The sequence below is a fragment of the Equus asinus genome, chromosome 6 (assembly GCF_041296235.1).
Source record: "Equus asinus isolate D_3611 breed Donkey chromosome 6, EquAss-T2T_v2, whole genome shotgun sequence".
Taxonomy (NCBI): Eukaryota; Metazoa; Chordata; class Mammalia; order Perissodactyla; family Equidae; genus Equus; species Equus asinus.
Genome location: NC_091795.1, coordinates 16,701,176 through 16,722,138, shown reverse-complemented (window position 1 = coordinate 16,722,138; position 20,963 = coordinate 16,701,176). Strand labels below are relative to the sequence as shown.

The window sequence follows — 20,963 nt, the reverse complement described above, 5'->3', positions numbered from 1 at the left end:
ATAAGACTCCAGGAGCGCGCAACCTGAGCAGAGATGAGCAGAACAGAGAGAGGACTACGGGTCAAGGTCAGCCCACGGCCCCAAAGGACTGTGAATGGCCCGACCCATAGCTGGCTTCTTGGTAATTACTTCCAAGGATCGAGACTTAGTGAACCCAGGGCTTTTAAAGACTCACTCCTTATGCTCCAGGGTGTTTTTGTCAAAAGTGATTTCTTGCCTTTGGTTATGAGGGAAAGAGTCACCTAGACCAGACAGAGGGCAAACAGAAAAGAAAAAGGAGGACTTTAGCTCCAGACTCCGCTCACCACTGACACTGAAACGCCTCTCCTTCAATGTTGTGGGACAACGGCATTTGCATCAACAGGCTTCACTGAAACTGTCAGCAGAAAACTAGTTTCTCCCACATGAAACTAGTTAGTATTAACTTCTTATTAGTATTGACTTATTTAAAAAAACATTACTCCTTGTAAAAAATCCAAGCATAGCAAACACAGCTCAAGACCCACTTGACTCAACATTCTGGCCAGCGGTGCAGGGGAGAGCACGGGACCAGTGCAGCTGAGGTCCTCTTGACTGCTTTCCTGTATGTTTGTGTATGGACAGACAGGTTTCAAGGGGCGTCACACTGTGACCGTGATTCTTCCCAACTAGCACACACTGCCCTCGGGCGCACTGCACGCATCGACGTGTGCACCGGAACTTAACCACTCCCCAGACGGGGAGCATGTTGGTCACCTCCATTTGTGGTTACATTACACCCCACGCTCCAGTGCACATCGCTGTGAATGCCCCTATAAACACATATCTTTGTATACATGGGGGAATACTTCTCTAGGTAGCTAGAGAAATCAAATTATTGGCCTTGATCATTTAAATTTTAATATATATTGCCAAACTGCCATCTACAGTGGTTGTACCATTTCCATGAACAGATGCTGACAAAGTTAAGACAAGTGATAGCATGAGAGAAAGAAAATATATATATATATATAACACAAAGGAGCAATATCCAAAATACATAAACAACTCCTATGAATCAACAACAAAAAAAAACCTTTTTCAATGGTATGGACACGAAGTTCACAGAAGACAGGTGTTCAGCCTCACTAGTCATTAGCAATACAAAACAGAACAAAGCAACAGCACTTCAATTATGGTCTAAACACGCGCCTTGAGGTTTTGGGGCAGTGGGGGCTCTGACACACTGCGTGCAGTGCCAGACACTGTCTCCACATACTCATTTCACCCCACGCTGACCTGGAGGAGGCCTGACTATAATCATGCTCATCTTACAGATGAGGAAACAGGGACAGACGGGTAAAGGGATCTTCACTAAGGTCACATGGCTAGAAAGCAGCTTCTAATTTGTTGTATCGGGGCTGGCCCCGTGGCTGAGTGGTTAAGTTCGCGTGCTCCGCTGCAGCGGCCCAGGGTTTCGCAGGTTCGGATCCTGGGCGTGGACACGGCACCACTCGTCAGGCCACGTTGAGGCGGCGTCCTACATGCCACAACTAGAAGGACCTGCAACTAAGATACACAACTATGTACCGGGGGGATTTGGGGAGATAAAGCAGAAAAAAATAAAAAAAAGATTGGCAACAGTTGTTAACTCAGGTGCCAATCTTAAAAAAAATAATTTGTGGTATCTTCCATAGTTTCTTCTAATACTCACAGAGTTTTGTGTTTTTCTGTTTAGGTCTTTAATCTACTCAAAATTTATCTTTGTGCATGGGATGAGGTGAGGATATATAACTTTATTTTTTCCAAATGGATAGATGTTTCCATATGAACTAATTTGGAATACGATCACTTGTCCAGGCTTAGGCCGTGCGGCCCCACCATATCCATTCCCTCGCTTCCACAGTGGCCAGAATGGGGCTCTTCCTGGGTCTTCTGGCCTCAGTTTCCCACCCTGTAGCATGGACGCCGACCAAGATGGGGGCTTGGACAGCTAGTCTGTGTCCCTTGAATGGCAGCTTGAGACAGAAGGGAGGGATTCAGCTGGCCAGCAGGTCCCACAGGTCACTGTTGCAGGGCAGCAGGTCACATGCTAGTCGTGCCTTCCGATCCCGGACGGCCTTCAGGGCTGGGCTGTGCTGCAACAGGAGGGAGCAAATGTCCACGTGACCCTTTTCAGCAGCCTGCGGAGAGAGAGGCCCGAGTCAGAAGCCATGCCCACCCAGGCCCTGCTCTTCCGTGCGCCACTTCTGGCGATCTCCTGCTCCTAAAAAGGGCCTCCTGGAAATGGAGACGCTGGCTCTTGGAGACTGCCCCCGATTCCTACCAGATTCCTGATCTGCATACACTGCCAGAGTGCTCCAGCGCCTTTCTGGCAGTTAGCTTGAGTTCTCCTTTCTTGAGTCCTTTGCTCAGTGGCCACTCTTCTTGGCCCAGGTCTACACATTCAAAAGAAGTACAGAACCCTGGCTCTCTAAGCACCTTTTACGAACGTTCAGATCGTCTACACGGTGCTGGGCGCCGTGGGCACAAGATACCTCACACACAGCCCCTGCCCTCTGGGAACTTTCAGATGAGCAGAGAAAAATGCGCTCAGGTCCCCAGCTTCCTCTTCTTCTCCTTTGAGATAGAGAATCTGAATCTGGATGTCAATTTCTAAGCTACCTCCTCCAAAAAATAACCAAGTTAAGTGATTTACATAGATTGTCTTATTTAAACTTACACAATAACCACCAAAGGTAGGAACTATCATTGTTCCCATTTTCCAGATAAGGGGCCTGAAGCTTATAAACGTTGAGTAGCTCACCCAAGGTCACAGAGGTAGTGTGGCAGCCTGGGGGTTCAAAACCAGGTCTGGGTGACCTCAAAGTCTGACCTCTCAATAATGACATTACACTGCTGCCTTCCCTACCCTCCCAACCGAGGGGCCACCGGCGCTTTTGAGAGGCAGCCAAATTAATACTAGTGGCACCCAGCATCTCAAACTTGAATCCACATCTTTATTTAGCAGCTCCTCCTAATGAGCACAGACCCAGGGGACTCAATTTTGTGGCCTCAATTTCGGCAGTGGTATGTTGTGAGCAGTTGTGAAATGCATTCTGAACAACTTTTTGCAAAAAAGTGCCAACGTTTGCAAATAGCATTTAAAAAAAAAAAAAGAAAAACACAAAGAAAGAAGAACAATTCATATTCCTCACACATTTCAGCTCTCTGAATGAGAGGAAAAGGGATGGAGAAGCATCGAAAATGCTGCAAGCTATGGGTGTCACCAGCCAGCTGTATCACGGTGGTGTCCTGCTGGAAAACGTCCCTCACGTGAGGTGCGGCAGCAAAACATCTGAGCGCCACCAGCTTAGACCATCGGGAAATGAGCAATCCACCCCTCCACCTGCCAAGTGTCTTGGAACACAACACAGCATCCAGCTGTTCACCAGCACACACTCACTGAGCATCTGTGCGCAGTGCTGGGGCTCCCCCTGGTGAACAAGGGCAAGTCCCTGTGACTCCAGAGAGTCAGAGCCCAAGCAGGGCATTTCAGTGGGAGGAGTTAGGAAAAGTCAAGGACAGGTGCTGGGGGCAGACAGTTGGGTGAGCACCCCCGTCTGAGGCACAGGAGGCTCTGAGGGCGTGAGGCAGAAGCTGAGGTCCAGAAGGAAGGAGAGACAAGCCACGTGAAAAACGCGAGAGGAGAGGCTTCCAGACGGCAAGAGCCTGCTACAAACGGCCTGGGAGTGACAGAGCAGGAGGGTCAAGAGAGTGAGGAAGACTAGCAGGGCCTGAGTGGAGGGGACAAGGGGACGAGAGTGCAAGACAAACTGGACAGGTAGGCAGGGCCAGCCCCACAGGGGCTTGCAGACCGGATTAAGGACTTGGTACAAACCTCTGAAGGAGTCTAAGGTATTGCGTGACCAGAACTGCTGTCTACAACCGTCACTGACTGGGAGAAAATCAGGTGGGAGCAAGAGAGGAATAAATTTACACACGTACGCCATAAATACGCACAAACCACTTCTCAAAGATGCATAAGAAATTGGTAAAAGTGATTTTTCTCACTTAAGGGAAGTGACCTAGAAGACCGACGGACTAGGGGTCAGGGTGAAGGGAAACTCAGTTTCATGGCACACTGTTTCATACTTTTTAAAAAATTTTTTTGAGGAAGATTAGCCCTGAGGTAACATCTGCCGCCAATTCTCCTCTTTGTTTTGCTGAGGAAGACTGGCCCTAAGCTAACATCTGTGCCCATCTTCCTCTACGTTATATGTGGGATGCTGCCACAGCATGGCTTGACAAACAGTGTGTAGGATCCGAACCAGTGAACCCCGGGCTGCCGAAGCAGAATGTGTGAACTTAACTGCTGTGCCACCGGGCCGGCTCCCTACTGTTTCATACTCTTCAAACTGTTTAGCATGTGTAGGTATTTCTAGTTGGAAAACGTTTAATTAAACGATTAATTGAATGATTACGTATGGAAGTGGACCATAAGGACAGGACAGGTAGGGTCAAGTTTCAGAAAACTAATTACATGGAAAAGCATTCACAACATATCACTAAGGGCAAGAAAAATAGAAGGATGCTGCACATTTAATTCTAATTTACACGCACAGGAAAATGACATTAATCCTAAAGTAATGATAGGTGAGCACTGAGATATCAAATGATTTTTATTTTCTACTTTATGCTTTTGTGTTTTCCTCATTTTTTTCTACAGTGAACATGTTATAACTTTTATAATGGCAAAAAACAAGTTTCTGAGGGGGAAAGGGGACCTACCTTATGCAGACTGGTCATGCCATCATCATCTACCAACCTGGGGTTGGACCCATGAGAAAGCAGAAGCCGTGCGATGTCAGTGTGGCCACAGTAGCTGGCCCGGTGGAGAGCAGTGGCCCCACCGTGGGTCTGGGCATCACACTTAGCCCCACTTTCCAGCAGGAACTGGCACACGGCGTAGTGCCCATTGCGGCTGGCGTAGTGCTGCAGGGAACAGAGAGCAGTCAGACAGTGGAACCCAGGCAGGTGACGGGGTGGTGGAAGGCTGCGAGCAGCGGCTCTGGGACGAGAGGCCTGGAATCGTCGCAGGTGCCACCCCCACTAGCTGTGTGACCTGGGCAAGCTTCTTCATCTCCAGTGTCAGTTTCCTCAGTTGGAAAACGGGGATGGTGATGAAAATGAAGTTACGATTGACGTTAAGCATTACTACACTAATTTAAAAACCCAGGTTCACATGACGCTTAACACAGAAACCCTGCTGGGAGAGAAGAGCAGGAGGGGGAAGACGGAAGGTAAACGCCAGCCCCCGTCAGAGAGCAGGCCTCGCTCTCCTGACCCCGGGCTCCTCACCAGCGCGGTGTAGCCAGCCGAGTCGGGCTGACTGGGGTCAGCTGCCTTCTGGATTAAATACTTCACTCGGCCCAGGTCTCCATTCAGGGCGGCCGACCAGATTCCTGCAGAAAGACAGCCGAGGTTGTAACGTTGAGTGAGCGGGGACTTTCTGCACCTCCTTTACCTCTTAAACTCCACTTTCTCATCTAGAAAATTGGGAACTCGCTCGTTGAACAAATACTAACCGAGCACCTCCTCTGTGCCGAGGACTGTCCTAGGTGCTGGTGACATAGCCGTGAACAATACAGACGAGGGGCCTGTCTGATCAGGCAGGAGGATTGGGCAGACACAGAAATCCCTTCCTCCCATTTCAAACACACAAATGTTGGATAAAGTAATGTTTAGGATGTTTGGATATATAGTCAAATTCAAAAGCAAGAAAAGGAAATTGCTACGTGCCAGAACAAGGTGAAAAGTATGGGCAAAGTGGTGAGCAGGCACCGAATCTGCAGTCCAGAGCCCTCGGAACTGGACACACATCTCAGGGACCCTGGCTCGATCCTCTGAGCAGGCTTGGGAGGAAGGCCGCAGGCCGTGTGCAGACAGGGACCAGACAGAACAAGGCTCTGCACAAAGCTGGAGGCAGGAGGTGCCTGTCACACAGGAACCGGGCCTGAATGTCTCCGCTCTCCTGCCCTGAAGAGCAGCACGAGGTGGGCTGCCACCCAGGCTCTCCATTCAAGTCAGCAACTAGCTATGGAACGCCTCCCGTGTACCATTCTGGGCACTGGGCTCAGCTAAGAATAAAAGACACACTCCCACCCCGCAAATTTTGGTCTCATGGAGCTTACATTCTAATTAAAGGAGACAGACAAGAAAAAAAAAAAGTCAGATTGTGCTAAGTGCTATGAAGAAACATAAAGCAGAGAAGAGATATAAGCAATGATCAGGGATGGCATCTCTGATAAGGTGACATTTGAACAGAAACCTAAAGGAAATGAGAAAAGACATATTTTGAATAGGTGTGAGAAGACAGCAAAGAAGAAACCTAAAAAGTCAGATACCCTGACTATGCAACTTGAAGATGTGGGACCTCTATCTACATCACCCTTGGGAGCAAAACCCCCAAGCTAAGAATCTGTCATAATCTGGGTCTGTCATAAAAGCTGATCCAGACAAATGAACCCTGTAAGGGCCAGGAGAGGCAACTTTAAAAAATGCCCTATAGCACCTGTGTATGGTGATGGATGGTAATTAGTCTTTGGGTGGTGAACATGATGTAATCTACACAGAAATCGAAATATAATGATGTGCACTTGAAATGTATATGATGTTATAAACCAATGTTACCTCAATTAAAAAAAAAACTATAGGGGCCAGCTCCATGGCCGAGTGGTTAAGTTCACACATTCCACTGCGGCAGCCCAGGGTTCGGATCCTGAGTGCGGACATGGCACCACTCGTCAGGCCACATTGAGGTGGTGCCCCACATCCCACAGCTAGAAGGACCTGCAACTAAGATATACAACTATGTACGGGGCGGGCGGCGGGGGGGTGGGGGGGTGTGGTGTTGGGAAATAAAGACTGGCAACAGATGTTAGCTCAGGGCCAATCTTCCTCACAAAAATGAGGAGGAAAAAGAAAAGAATAAAGAGAACATTTAAAGTTACCAAAAACAACAGACCATCACCCGTTGAAAAATAACAATCAGATTATCAGCAGAATTCTTTCTTTCTTTCTTTTATTTTTCCTTTTTCTCCCAAAGCCCCCTGGTACATAGTTGGGTATTTTTTTTTTTAGTTGTGGGTCCTTCTAGTTGTGGTATGTGGCACACCGCCTCAGCATGGCCTGACGAGTAGTGCCATGTCCACATCCAGGATTCGAACCGGCGAAATCCTGGGCTGCGCTGAAGCAGAGCGCATAAATTTAACCACTTGGCCATGGGGCCAGCCCCTCAGCAGAATTCTTAACAGCAGAAGCAGACACAAGAAGAGAGAGGAATAATACTTCCAAAGGATTGAGGGGGAAAAAAATGTCAACATAGAATTTTATACCTGGCTGTGTGTGTGTGTGTGTGTGCGTGCGTGCACACGCACGCATGCTCTGGGGAAGCATGCTCAGTGAAAAAACCCTTAAAGAATGTACTTTGGGAAAAAGGAAAATGAACCCAGAAAGAAGATACGATTTTTTTTTTTGGAGGAAGATTAGCCTTGAGCTAACATCTGCCGCCAATCCTCCTCTTTTTGCTGAGGGAGACTGGCTCTGAGCTAACATCCATGCCCATCTTCCTCTACTTTATACGTGGGACGCCTACCACAGCATGGCGTGCCAAGTGGTGCCATGTCCACACCCGGGATCCACCCTGGGCCACCGTAGCGGAAGTGTGCACTTAACCACTGCACCACCAGGCCAGCCCGAGAAGATACGATTTGAAGCAAAAAAAAAAATCCACACAACAAAAGAGCCAAGGCTCTTTCCCCTTTGTGGGAAATAGATAATAAATGAGTAAGCAAACAAAATAATTGTCAGATTGTAAAAACTGCTTTGATGAAAGAAGGCTGATGAGTCAGAGTTACCTGGAGGGGAAGGGCCCTGCTTTGGAGAGGGCAAGGTTTCTGGGCATTTGAGGCCAGATGACTCTTTGTTATGGGAGCTGTCTGCTGCTCTGGGGACGTAGGCAGCATCCCTGGTCTCCAACTACTATATGCCTGTAGCACCCTCCCAGTTCTAACAACCGAAAATGTCTCCAGACAGCGCCAGAGACCCTTGAGGGGTAGAAGTGCCCCCAGCTGAGAATGGGGTGTTCAGGGTGGGGTCTCTCTGAGGAGGTGACATTTGAACCCAGACCTGAAGGAAAAGCATTAGCTGGCCTAACGGTTGCAGGCAGTTCATCCCAAGGAGACGGGATAGCAAGTACAACGGCCTTAAGTCAGGAGAGATCCTGCATATTTGAGAAACCAAAACAAAACTGAAATATAGTGATTGGAGGAAGAAAAGGATGAGAAATAAAAGTAAGGCAGAGAACAGGCAGGGATTCCATCAGAGTTATGGAGGCCAAGTAGGGAATTTGGATTTATTCTAAAAGCTATGAAATGATCTGATTTAAAACTTTCAAAAGGCTTCTGTGCGAAAACGTTTTAAGAAGGCAAGAGGGGAAGCAGGCAGGCCGAGGAGGGAACGAATTCGGTAGCCCGGAGTCTGGCAGGAGGAGAGGTGGGGGGAAGCGGGCAGGGCTAACAGGGAAGCACAGAAAGCAGGAGCATCCACCCCACTGATGACAGCCTCGCCACTGCGGGAGCTGCCTCTGCGCTGAGAGATGACACACTGCTTCCCCAGGAGCGGGGACTTGCTTTTCAGCCTGACTCTGTTTCTACTGGTGACACAATCGCGTATAGTTGGGGCAAGAGCTCTGGGTCCCATAGGTGGGGAGAACATCACCTGCCTGGGGGCCGTCTTTGTCATATCCTAAGCGTCCGCCGGCGGCCACACCTGGGCTCAGAAAGCTCTAGTCCTTTCACAGAGTCCCCCTCCTCCCCCGTCTGAAGCTCCATCCCCACGCGGTGGGCGCAGCGCCCCAGCCGCAGATTCTGCTGTCCCGCCCCTCCCAGGCACCAGAGCAGGCCAGAGTCTCCCAGGGTCGCCCAGTCACCTGGGAAAGCCTCAGTTTCCCCCCCTGCACGCGAGGCGACGTTTCTCAGGGCCGAGCTCGGGCCACGCCCCGGCTGGCTCTCCCTAACGCGGAAGCCGTGCGCCTGCCGCCCGCCGGCCCTCCGACCAGGCCCGGAGGCCCGGGTGCGGCCCGGCCGGGCCCCCGCCGCCTACCCCCGGGGCCCCGGTTCCCGGGAGCCTCCCGTCCAGGCCCGAGAGGGCCGCGCCGCCTCACCCCTCTCGAAGTCCATCTCGTCGAGCGTCTGCCGCACGCCAGCCGCCGCGCTGGGCTGGGAGCAGCAGGGCCCATCGGCGCGGGGCCGCGGCGCCGCCATCGGGGCTCGGCGTCGGCCCACCGGCAGTGGCGCGCGGCCTGGCGGGCGGGAGAGGCGGGGGCGCGGGTGCCGGCCAGTCGCGCGCCCAGGCCTCAGCTCGGGAGCCAATCGCAGGGCGGGGCGGGGCGGGGACGGTCGTCGGGTCGCACCCTGGGCGGCCGCGCGAGGGCGTCCGAGGCCCAGCGGAGGGCGCGCGCCGGGGCTCCCGGGCCGGGATCCGGGCAGGGCGGGCCGCCCGGCCGGGGCGGCGTAGGCAGGAGGCGGGCGCGCGGCCCGGATCGTTTATGGAACGCTCGCCAGAGCCCGGGCCCCACTTCTCCGCGTCCCACCGGGCGTCCCAGGGCAGGGAGTCGCCGGGCGCACCCCGAGGACCGCGCTCCCTTTCCCGCACCACCCCCAGCCCAGAAAGATGTCTCACCGCGGGCGGGCGGGCGGCGCAGGGACCGCTTGGAAGGCCCCGCGACGCCCTCCCTCCTCACGCCCCTCCCGCTGGTTTCTTGAATACCCGTGGGAGGCAGGGGGCCACAACTTATCTTGCCCCTACGAGCATCTGCAGGTAAGTCCCAAGGGCGGGGACAGGGCCTTGGGTTGTGCGAGAGCCCCTAACCCCACAGTGGACGCCTAGTTTACTGAATCCATCTTCTATGTCCGGACATCCTCAGGCTGACGTTTAGGCACCCTGCAGGCAGCTAGCACACGCAGATCCCACCTCTTCCCTACAGCTGAGGACCCCCAGCCACAGCGGGCCCCCCGGACCAGTCAAACGTTCAGACGCTTTACTTCCACTGCCCCTGTCTGTGGGCACGAATTACAGAAGCCAGGCTGGGGCCTGTACCACTCCTTCCATAGGACAGTGGCTTGGTGCACACTGGGTGGCAGTGGGGAAGGTTCCATGTCCCACATAGCTGAAGCGTTTACGACTCCGATATTCCTGGAGAGTAGAAAGCTGGAAGTAATCTTTCCTCCGCTAAGCTAGTTGGGAGCCCATCCTCAGATGCGCCTCCACACAAGCTGATGGAGTAAGTTCCCCTCCTTCAGCCAGGCGTCCCCACTTCCCCTCCCAGAGTTCTAGGAGGCCAGGCCGCTCCTCTCCAGCTTTGACTCCCAGTGCTCTGACTTCTCCCTTTGGCCAGAAGCCAAGACTGGCTCCCAAGAGGCTGCAGCCCTGGTCTGGTTCCCAGCCCCAGAGCCACCACTGTGGGAAAACACTGGAACCTGGGCCGTGCCCCCTCTGGAGAGGGATGCAGGCAGGCGGGGACCACAGAAGGGGCAGCTGCCCCAGGACTACGGGGAGGTGGGGCCAGCTGGGCCTCCCTCAACCCACAGGGAGCGTTCCCTCTTGGCGTGCAGAAGGCTTTAGCCCGAATGTCTCATCCCCATCACAGTAACAGTTTAATTTTTTCCATTTTATTTGTCAATATAAAAATACTCAAATATTTACAACAAATAAATACGCGGGGACACAATAAGTTACACTGTTAGGAGCCCTCCTCCTAGGGCTGGGAGAGGATGTGCGACATCTGCAGCGTGCCCACCCTCTCTCCTCCCTCCCCCTCCCCCACACAACCTTTCCCAGCCCAGTAATGGAGGACAAGTATAAAATACCACTGAACCCCAGAGCCAAGTGGGAGGCCCCCCCACCCTTCCCCCCAAACACACAGGAGGCTTCATCTCCCTCCCCCCACCCTGAAACATTCACAGCCCTAGGAGCAGGACTAGGCCCACCCCAGAGCCCTTCACTCCCCCAAAAAGGGGCACACAGCACCCTGCCCAGCCCACCCCCATATGTACATTGCTGCCCCACACTGGGACAGGGGGGTAGGAGAGGCAAAGTGAGACGACCCCTTCCCCTTCATAGCTCCAAAGACTCACCAGGAGGACCCCAGGCCAAGGGAAGACTTGACAGAAAGGAAGACCACATCATACACACAGACACACAGCCACTTCTCCAAGGGGAGACTGGACCGAAAGGAAGACTATGTCACATGCACGCAGATGCACGTGCACACACACACACAAAGACACACAAACACACCCACATCTCCAACTTCTGCCTTGAAAAGTTTTGGCTGCTGGGGTCCCATGTGTCTGTGATTCACAGCCCCTCACAGAGGAGGAAGATGCCTTCTGTGAGGCTGGTGCCCTGGTGAGCCACACCAAGTGGCAGTGCCCGTGCTGAGCAGAGCAGGTCCTCATGGCCGGGCGGGTGCTGGGCAGGGTCTGTCCCAGGCAGAGCAGGTGCCCGCGCCATGTCCCTGAGGTAGCTGGTGCCTGTGCAAACGGAGGAGCTGCACCTCCCGCGCCGCGCCCACCTTCGCAGTGGGGATCCCCTCATACCGAGGACTCCTCGGGGTTGGAGTCTGGCAGAGGCTGGCGCTGCTGCAGCTTGCGCCTCAGTTCGTCGGCGAGCTCAGGCAGGGGGTGCCCGAGCCCTCCCCGGTCCTCGCCCCCCAGTTGTAAGCGCACATAACCGTTGGCATTTGAGTTCCGCCCACCCCCCAGGTGAAGCCGAGTTGGAGAAGGCAGGGGCTGGCCGGGGATGCCCGGAGGCGGAGAAGGGGGCCCACCCCCAGGCTGGCACCGGGCGTGTCCAGGCACGATCTTGAGGGAGCCGTCGGAGTAGTAGTAGCCAACAGGATCCCAGAGTTTCTCGTCGGTTTCGGGGCCGGGCCGGAAGGGGGGACTGGTGGGCTCCTTGGGCAGCTCCAGAGGGTACACCAGGGTCCTCTCTGCTGCCTTGGCACCTTTCTCCAGTTCCTCCCGCAGCCGCCGGCGCAGTGACAAAACCAGCAGCAGCAGCACCAGGCACACGGCCCCCAGGGCCACCACAGCCAGCCACACCAACCCCAGGTTTTCCAGGGGTGCCCGGGCCTCCAGGGTCACCGATGGGCCTGCCACCACAGCCACCAGGTAGCCTTCTGCAGCCAGCCGTGCCCCCTGCTCCTCCGAAAAACAGTGGTAGGCCCCAGCATGACGGGGCTGGGCTGCCATCACGACCAGGGCCTGTAGTCGGGCATCATAGAGGAAGGAGCCAGGCTGTTCCGCAGGCAAGTCCCGGCCCCCGAAGGTCCAGCGGGCGTGGGCGAGGTTGGAAGAGAGGCGGCACGGCAGCACCAGGTCTGTGCCTGCCACCACTGTGATGTTTTTGGGTGTGAGCCTGACTGCAGCAGCAGAGAGGAGAGAGAGCAGAGTCAGGACAGGAGACCCGGGGCCAAGGGGTGCTGATGCAGGTATTCTAGGTCTGGCCCAGGGCCCAGGCCACTGGGAGGGGGACAAAAATGATGGCTTACCTTTCTTAGTGCCACGGAAGTTACAGATGCCCGAGGTGTCTGAGACTGTCACATGCTGGATCAGCAGGGCTCTGGAGGAGCAGGCAGAGTTGGTCAGCATCCCGGCTCTCCCCTCTTGGTCCCAGCCCGGGCAGAGCCCCACTCACCCAGAGTGGCCACCCACGGCCACACAATGGCTGGTGTTGACGCTCCAGGCACAGTAGGGGTCCCGAGCAAGGACGCAGTCTGCACAGGAGCGGTACTTCATGCAGTCAGCCAGGGGCAGCTGGACCAGCTGAGAGCGCGAGCCCGTAAAGAGCAGCTTCTGCCAGAGAAGTGGGGCAGAAGGGAGGGTCAGCCAGGCCAGGACCAGGCCGGGACAGCTGGAGTGCTGCGGGGAGCACTGGGACAGTCGGGGCCAAAGGGAGGAGGAGGGCAGTGCCACCATTCTGAGGAGCAAACTCTAAGGACCCAGGCACGCAGGGAGGGCTTACTGCAATCCAGACCCGATCTTAAGCACCTTAGAGACGTGACCTTATTAGAAAGAACAGCAGAACTGTGAGGCCGAGAAGTATAATCATGCTCATTCACACTCACACACACTCACACACACACACAACTCCAGCACAGTATAAATAGTGCAGGAAGTCCGTTTTCCGCAAGGCCCGCCAGCCCTCACAATAGCATCAGCACAGCATAAGGTGTTTTCCTGTTTGAATGGCGGTTGCCAATCTGTGTGTTTCTTCAACCACAGACTTTCTTTCTGCCATTATTCCATGTTCTGGGGAATAATCTGAGCCACAGCAGTTGGTAAAAGGGGAGCCCACGAAAGTTCAGGGTGCCACAAACAGGCCAGAAGAGGACTGCATGAGGGTAAGATGCAAGCAGCACTCGCATCTCAACAGATCCCCCACCAGATCCCTGCTGATCCAGGAGGACAAGAAAGCGGTGGGGGGCAGTGGGGGCCTGGTACGAAAGCTGACATCGTGAACAAGTGCAGCCTGAGGCTCGGCCGACGGCGGCACCCTCTGGGAAGAGGATGTAGGTAGCAGAGGCATCGTACAACCTCGAGGGGTCTGAAGGAGGTGTGCAGAGCAGCTGCCAGGGCCCAAATCTGGGAAGGCAGCCCTGCAGGGACCTGGCTATATATAACCCCTACGAGCGCAGATTCCGTTAGCACTGTGTTTCCTGGAACCGGCCCCAAGCTCCACGAGGTGTGCTCGTGCCTCCCACCCCTGCAGTGGCCAAGCACCAGACTAGAGAAGGCTCAGGGACAGCGGTGTGTGGGGCCCGATTACTACCTTGCTCCGGGACAGGACCAGGCTTTCCACCGGCTCCTGGTCAAACACCTGCAGCTCCTCGATCAGGTGGACCCAGGGCCCCAGGCTTACAGCCTTGAGCAGCCAGCCATCGCCTGTGGGGGTTGGGGCAAGACAGATGTAAATGGGAGGGCGCCAGGACCCTGGGGCATTTCCAGATCTCCCTGCCCTGGGCACACAGGCTTTCACCCAGCCTCCAGCAGCCGTGCCCACGTGCCCACCTGTGCCAATGAACAGCACGGTATAGGTGGCTCCGTCAAGTCCCGTAACCCGGTCAGCTACGAGGTGGGTGAAGTTGGTGTCCTTCTTCACGAGCAGGGGCCGGCCCCACCGAGGCCCCACCTGCTCCTCCATCAGCGGGTGCTTCTTGATGAAGTTGAGGGTGTTGTCAGGCAGCTCCAGAGAACTGGTGTAGCCGTGGCGCCGGTGCCAGTTGTTGATGCACTGGGTTGAGTGGGGAGAGCTGTCAGCCCAGTGGGAATGGCACTGGAGCTGAGGGCAGGAGCGCACCCCTGCCCCGAGCACTCACCGAGCCGGGCCGCGGGCTGGGGACTGGGTCGGTATAGCGGCCCCACTTCTGGGCCTGCTCGCGGTACTCCTTGTAGGGACCTTCGAACACCCTCTGGATCTCTTCTAACTGGTACTCGCAGACTGCTGACAGGTCCACATCGCCCCTGTCACAGCAAGGGAGGGACCCCAAGGGTCAGGCCTAGTGCCCCCTTTAGCCCAGCTCAGGACACAAAGCAGGAAGGCAGGGCCCAGCCCAAAGCAGCCATGTGCACAACAATGTGATGGCAGCTCTGAAGTGTATGGGACACTGCCCACTTCCCGCAGGGAGCTCTGAAGAGGGGCAGGTGCCAACATCCTCCTTGGCTTCCGGACAACTGACCACTGGGACTTCTCCGAGGCCTGCACCCATAAACCATCCCTAAACCCGCACAGCTGCTCCTCCCCACCCCCAAGGATTCCTGGCCAACTCACCATCGTGCCTGAAAAACCCCAAAGAAGGTGGTGTTGTGCCAAGAGGTATCCTGCAGGGTGTGCAGCGCTTGCAGCTGGTTGAAGTAGAGCTGCCGGTCGGGGGCCGAGCACACCAGCCGCGCCTTCAGGAACGTGGTCCACTTCCGCTGCAGGGTCCGTGCGCCCCCCATGTCTCCCTGGCAGATGGCAAGGGGATACTGCCGGTCAGCTCTGCCAGGCCAGCAGGGCTCCCAGGGCTCCCCACCGCGGGATTCTGTACCTTGCAGACGCGGGCTACGCGAGCCACCACCTGCTCCGCGTAGCAGTCGTACTCCACTGCTCGCTCACTGAAGAAGAAGTAGACCTTGTCATCGTCCCCCGTGAAGCTGCCCACACTCTCTGGAATGTAGGCCGAGCCTACAAAGTGAGGTTCTAAGGGAAGCGGGGGAGGGTTAGCAGAGCGAGGCCCTGCGGTGCCTCCCACCCTCGGCTCCCCCAGGCCCCCGGCCAGCTCCTCGGGGCTCACCGTTGAGCCAGAAGGCCAGGTACTCCGTCTTCATGGAGTGGTGGGGCCCCATGTTACGCAGGATAACAGGCTCCGTGCCCAGGAAGTTGTTGAGCGTGGCCGAGTACAGCTCGCCGTCTGTGGGAGACAGAGGGTCAGCCAGGCCAGACGTGAGGTGAAGATGCACTCCAGCCACATGGCCCCACAGCACCAACAAGTCCTGGGCGCCTCCCCCAGCCTGCAGTGGGGACAGCCACTCACCCACAAGGAGGCCAGTGTGGCCCTTAGCTGGGTCATAGGGGCACTTCCCCTTCCCATCCTCAAACTCTCCGCGCTCCAAAGTGAAGGTGAGCATGTCCTGGGGCAGGGAAGAGACAACAAGCCTGAGATGCGGAAGGGCCCAGGGGTACAGAGAGGGGCGAGGAGGGGGCTGAGGGGTGAGGAGGAGCACTCACGATGTAGGCGCACTTGGGCTGGAAGGCGTAGGTGCCGCAGACGTACAGGTGGGACGTGTTGTATGGCTGCAGGAAGCGGATGAAGTTGAAACATTCCGTCTGGGAAGAGAAAGGCATCCAGTTAAAGGATGAGAGCCTGGGACATAGGGACACAAGGACCAAGAGCAGGACCCAGACTAGCATTGGGACAGATGGAGTGAGCGCTGGGGAGACAGCGTGTGCCATGAGGCCTGGTCAGCGGGAGGCACCGGGGGCTCTGGCGATCCGGACAGTGTCCTGAGCACCCACCTGGTTACTCTTCCCTTTCTGGATACACTCGGCCTTCTTCTCAGCTGGTGCCTCCCACGAGATCTGGGGACAGGGAGGGGGCACATGAGCAACGTCACAGCTACAGACTGTTGGGCATGTGCCACAAACATGGCCTATGGCAGCAACATGGGGACACCAAGTGAGAACACATGGTCCCGATTCTCTAGGCACTTATTTCAGCTGAGGACAGAAGCCCCAAACCGCCCCAATGCAGCAGAATTCAGTGAGTCCCCCAGGCATGGGGAAAGCAACATGTTCACTCTGCCAAGGGTGGGTCCTGGAGATGAGGAAGATTCCCACAGGGGGAGGAGAATGGGACGGGGGCAGCTGGGCTAGGAGGACAGCTTGACCAAGCGGAGCCCCTCTGGGTCCTGCCTCTCTACCCTGCCTGTATACCTCCCACTCCCCCACCTCTCACCACTCCTTGCAGCTCCAGAGCCTCCTCGCTGAAGGCAAACAGGGCCTCCCGGGCCCCCACGTACAGGAGCCCGGTCGGTTCGGTCAGGGTCAGCGTCAGGAAATCCTGGATGCCCGTTTGGGAGAAGCGCCGCACCACTGTGGCCAGCTCTGCAGGGACAAAGTGGGAGTGAGCAGTGCTGTGGATGGGTGGGCCTTCCTGGGGCTCCAGGCCCCTCACCCCAGAGTCAGCCTTGCTCTGTACAATGGTCTCCTGAGCCTAATCACCCGTTCCCCACATTAGAGCCAGTACCCCACAAGCAGATGTCAGCCAAGCCCCCTGACTGGCAATAAAGGGCATTTTCTGAATAGCCTTTTGCTGACAACTCCCTCCAGGCCTCTTTGGCCTTTCCCAGCCCAGGAGGAGGCAAATCTGGGCTGGTGAGGAGGAAGGAAGGATATCTCGGCCACAGCTTCCGGCCAGAGGAAGCCATCAGACTGATGGCTCTCACTCTCAGGGTCAGCAGCACCTCTGGCTGCAGAGCCGGGCACTTCCCCTTCCAGCTTCCTCAGCTGCTGCTTCCGTCTTTGCTTTGCTGCCCATCACCCACATCGGGGTCCAGCCAGGCCCCAGCCCCTGATACAGCTTGGAAGGACATTCAGAATGTGTGAGTGTTTTGTCTTAGGAAACCCTTCCCTCTAGCAGGACCCAAATCCAGGCTGCCACAGGCACAAGCACAGCTGGCCGCTGCAACGAGCAGGGATGGCAGGAGATGGAGTCATGACTGGGAGGCCAGGCCTGGAAAGTCAGTGGAAACTAGAGGCTGGGGACCAGAGATGGCTGGGAAGCCTTGCTGCCATTCACCATGCAGGGCACTACAACATTCATATAGTCTCAGGATTCCTATGTCAGCCCCTAAAATAGCTGCTGACTTGTCCTCAGGGTCCCCCTAAATCATCGTTAGTCTTTGGAGCCAAGCAGGGGCCCAGACACAGGCCAGCAAGGGAGGGCTTCATTAGCACCTGAGTGGAGCCTGTGGGAGGTGAGCTCATCCTAGGTCCCCAGAGCACATGGATGATACAAACACCTGACATCACCTCTGCACACAGGTGCGTACACACAAGAAGGGCTGTCAGGTGCACTGTCCCCCAACATGAGCACGTGCACACACACCCACCCATCCAGGGCCCCAAAGGCCCCAAGTGCCAGGGCAGCAGAGGGGGTCTGTTACAGTTGATAAGGGGGCTCCTGGGGACAGAGAACTAGAAAGTATTGCTGGGGGGAAGGTGACACCCTTCACTTTATGCCTATTCTGGCTCAGGTTTCTCTCTGGGCTCTCAGTGCTAGTGATAATTCCGGAAGAGGCATGGGGAGAGCGATGCAGAATGATCTCTCCCTTGCATAACAGGGGCAGCTGGGCCCTAAGCGTCAGAAGGAGGGATATCCAGGTCCTGACCTGGACTACCAGTTCTGGGTCCCTGGGGCCACTCACATTTCTTAGAAAGCCAGGTCACATTGGTGGGCCTTGAGCCTGACAGAATAAAGCTGGCACAGTCTAGGGGGCAATTTCTTAGCATCCCGCCTCCCCCAGCAGTCCCTCCTGGCCTCCCATGTCCCACACTGGCCTTTCCCCTCATGACATCAGGCACTCACCCCCAGAAGATACTGTCTTCCGGGGCACCAGGTTCCACCACACCTCAGCCCCAATGCCCAGGCCCCACAGCCCCACTGTCAGCAGCCAGACAGCCCAGTGTGGGGCCATGGCACACCCCCCGGCTCTGAGCTCCAGGCCAGCTGCCCTGCTGGGGGAAAAGAAAAGGTCAGAATCACAGCCAGAGCAAACGGACCGGAAGGGGGCCCACAAAGCCCATGCCAGGAGGCACTGACAGGACAGAAGACCTGATCAGGCCTCCCCAGGAGGCCCCATGGATTCCCCGCTGCCGCTCCTTGGAGCAGAGACCTAGTCCCCTCCCACACCTCCACAGCCTCCAAAGGACCATGGGGTCTCCCTGAGGGGAGGGAGACGAACTGAATCAGCTGGAGGAGCGGACACTCCAAGAAACGCTCTCTGGCCTCCAGGCCCTCCCCACTCCCTCTCTCCAACAGGAAGTTGTTCAAGAAAATAAAAAGAGGACCCCCTCCCCCAAGCTCAGGCCTGACTGATTCGAGGATTTCTTAAAATAACCTCTGGAGGCAGGACCTGGCCCCACTGGGGCTCCAGCCTGCCCCAAGACCTAATTCTGCGACGCAAACCCCTTAACAGGGTGAGGGGACATGTGGGCGGTTGGAAAAGCCTCCCCCAGGGGGTACCTGGTGCAGCAGGCGTGCGGGGGGTCCCGGCTCCAGCCCCTCCCCTCCCCCGGCGCAGACAATAGCAGGGCAGAGCCCAAAACCCCGTTTCACATCAGCAGAGCCGAAGTGGGGCCGGGAGCTGAAGGGGCCCAGCTTCCCGAGGCCCCTTTGTTGCCCAAGAAGGGAGGCAGGAAGTGGGTGGGATGGGCGTGGAAATGACCGGGGCCTCATCCTGTTCCTCGCAAAGCCTCCTAGGAGACACTAGCCCTCGGGCTGAGGGCGGTGGGACAACAGAGGCGGCTCCGCTCTAACCAGGGTTCTCCCCGCGGCGCTCCCAGGTGGGGGAGGGGGACAGTGAGGACCGGGCGGAGAGTCCGAGAGGGCTTCCTCTTGGGCCGTGGGGGCTGCCCCGCGCAGGGCGGGCGCCTGCTGTGCTCCCTCGGGGTCTGACGAACCTTCCCAACTCAGGGATTGCGGCCCCGGGACCTTGGCGAGGCCAGGCCAGGCCCTCTAGGTTAATTTCCACTGCTCTAGCCCTCCGATGTTGGGCACAGAGACACCGAAGCTGGGGACCTGCTCACCCCAAAACAAAGGGTCCCCGCCAGGACCCCGATCCTGGTCCCCCGGGTTCTCCCCTCCCCCAGCTCCGGGGATTTGAATGCAAACAAAGCGGCGGCGCTGGGAGCGTGGTGGAGCCCGGCCTGCGGACGCCCCCTGTCGGCCTCGTACCCCAGCGCGGGAAGGGCGGGGGGCTGGGGACACGTTCCCCTCCCCACCCGTCCCCAACACACCCCCAGCCCTGCCTCTGCCCCTTACCCCAGGCCCCGGCGGACCCCGCGGCGCGCTCCGAGGATCTGCCCGCACAGCGGTGCCCCCACCCCCAACCCCTCCCAGGATGGGGGAAACAGGGGCAGCCCCGGGGTGGGGATGGAGGAGTGCGAGACCCAGGTGGTGCGACCCCCACCCTGGCCCACGCCAAGCGGCGGGCCGCGGACGGCGCTCCCGCGGCCGCAGGGCGAGCGCTCCAGCCGGCTCGGGCGGCCCGGCTCAGGTCGGGAGCAGGCTTTCCAGGACCAGCTGCCTCCTCAGCGGGCCAAGCGGGCCGAGCGGGCCAGCGAGGGGCCGCGGCAGGGAAATCCGATCCCACAACATCAGCCTCAGTCCCAGCCCGCCCCAAACTTTCCGTCGGAGGTGGGGGAGCGGGGGCAGTTCAGGGACCCAGAGAGGATTCCAGCCGCCGACCGGACAGCCGTGGGACCCCCCCCCCACTCCCCTCAGCCCCGCTCCCCTGACTAGTCCGCGCCTCCGGACCCTAAGGCTGCCGGCACTGCTCGCCTCGTTCCTGAGCCCCCGCGAGGCAGCCCGCGAGGGGCGCACGAAGGATCTCGGGCCGGACAGCTTCCCCCCGCTGCCGCTCCCTGCACCCCTAGACCCTGGCCCTCGCGCCTGCGACGGCCCCTGCCCGAGTCGGGGGACAAAGCGGCCGCCCCGGAGCCCCAGGGCTCCGGCCCCGCGCAGCCCTGCCCTCACTCACCTCTTCTTCGCGGCTTGAATCCCTGGGCGCCGCCCTCGCGTTCGCCTCCGACCACGGTCCGCCCCTACCCGCGCGCCGCCGCCCGCCCGCGCGCGCCCGCCCTCCTCCGCCGCTGCCCCTCTGCCACCGCCCCTCGGGCCCGGCTCGGCTCGGCTCGGCACCCCTGGGCTCGGGCTCCCCGCGCCACCGGGGCGGGCGCCGGCTCTTTCTCCACCGCGGCTGCCGCTCTCCGCCCCCTCCCCCTGACGTCAGGCTGGGGGGGTCTAGCGGAGGCCGGGGGCGGGACGCTAAGGCCCGCCCAGGAGGGGGCTGCGACCCGCCGGCCCCCCCTCTCCGCGGCCCGGGGCTCGGACCCCCGCCCCTGCCCGTGCCCTGCCTCCCCGCGCCTCGCAGTCGCGGTCTGCGCCACAGCGCCAGGAGGTGGGGCGGGGGAGGGACTCCGGGCATCGCCATGGGGGAATCGGACTCATCCGGTCTCTGAAATGTCCCCAAGGCCAACCGCAGGCTGAGCGGCCGGGCTCGGGAATGGGGCTGAGGGGCCCCCCACGCTGCGGCGACAGGAACGAACGCGGGCAAGCCACCTTGGGGCGCAGGGGAAAGCGAGGCTTCTCTTCGGGCAGACCAGAGTGGTCTTTTGGCTCCAAATTCTGCTTCGTTTCT

The 20,963-nt window shown here is 57.6% G+C and overlaps 2 protein-coding genes across 4 annotated transcripts; both read right to left on the bottom strand.

Annotated features, from left to right (window-relative positions):
• Positions 1-861: 861 nt before the first annotated feature.
• On the bottom strand, positions 862-9,375 carry ANKRD39 (ankyrin repeat domain 39). The gene is made up of 4 exons (XM_044772920.2): positions 9,164-9,375; positions 5,299-5,402; positions 4,729-4,932; positions 862-2,141 (listed from the first exon to the last, which is right to left on the bottom strand). The coding sequence occupies exons 1-4, from the start codon at positions 9,261-9,263 to the stop codon at positions 1,998-2,000; spliced, it is 552 nt and encodes a 183-aa protein (XP_044628855.1). The 5' UTR covers positions 9,264-9,375; the 3' UTR covers positions 862-1,997.
• Positions 9,376-10,654: 1,279 nt separating this feature from the next.
• Positions 10,655-20,533, bottom strand: SEMA4C (semaphorin 4C). Of its 3 annotated transcripts, none has more exons than XM_014859145.3 (15): positions 20,304-20,533; positions 18,131-18,279; positions 16,499-16,647; positions 16,060-16,122; positions 15,772-15,870; positions 15,578-15,674; positions 15,338-15,454; positions 15,092-15,243; positions 14,833-15,008; positions 14,381-14,525; positions 14,073-14,295; positions 13,834-13,946; positions 12,700-12,857; positions 12,554-12,624; positions 10,655-12,424 (listed from the first exon to the last, which is right to left on the bottom strand). In XM_014859145.3, exons 2-15 carry the CDS (start codon positions 18,237-18,239, stop codon positions 11,595-11,597), a joined length of 2,502 nt encoding a protein of 833 aa, XP_014714631.1. In that variant the 5' UTR covers positions 18,240-18,279; positions 20,304-20,533; the 3' UTR covers positions 10,655-11,594. The 3 variants fall into 3 exon arrangements, with proteins under 3 accessions (XP_014714631.1, XP_014714632.1, XP_044628842.1); XM_014859146.3 differs by having other exon boundaries at positions 18,131-18,276; positions 20,304-20,435; XM_044772907.2 differs by lacking the exon at positions 20,304-20,533 and adding an exon at positions 18,788-18,808.
• Positions 20,534-20,963: the final 430 nt, after the last annotated feature.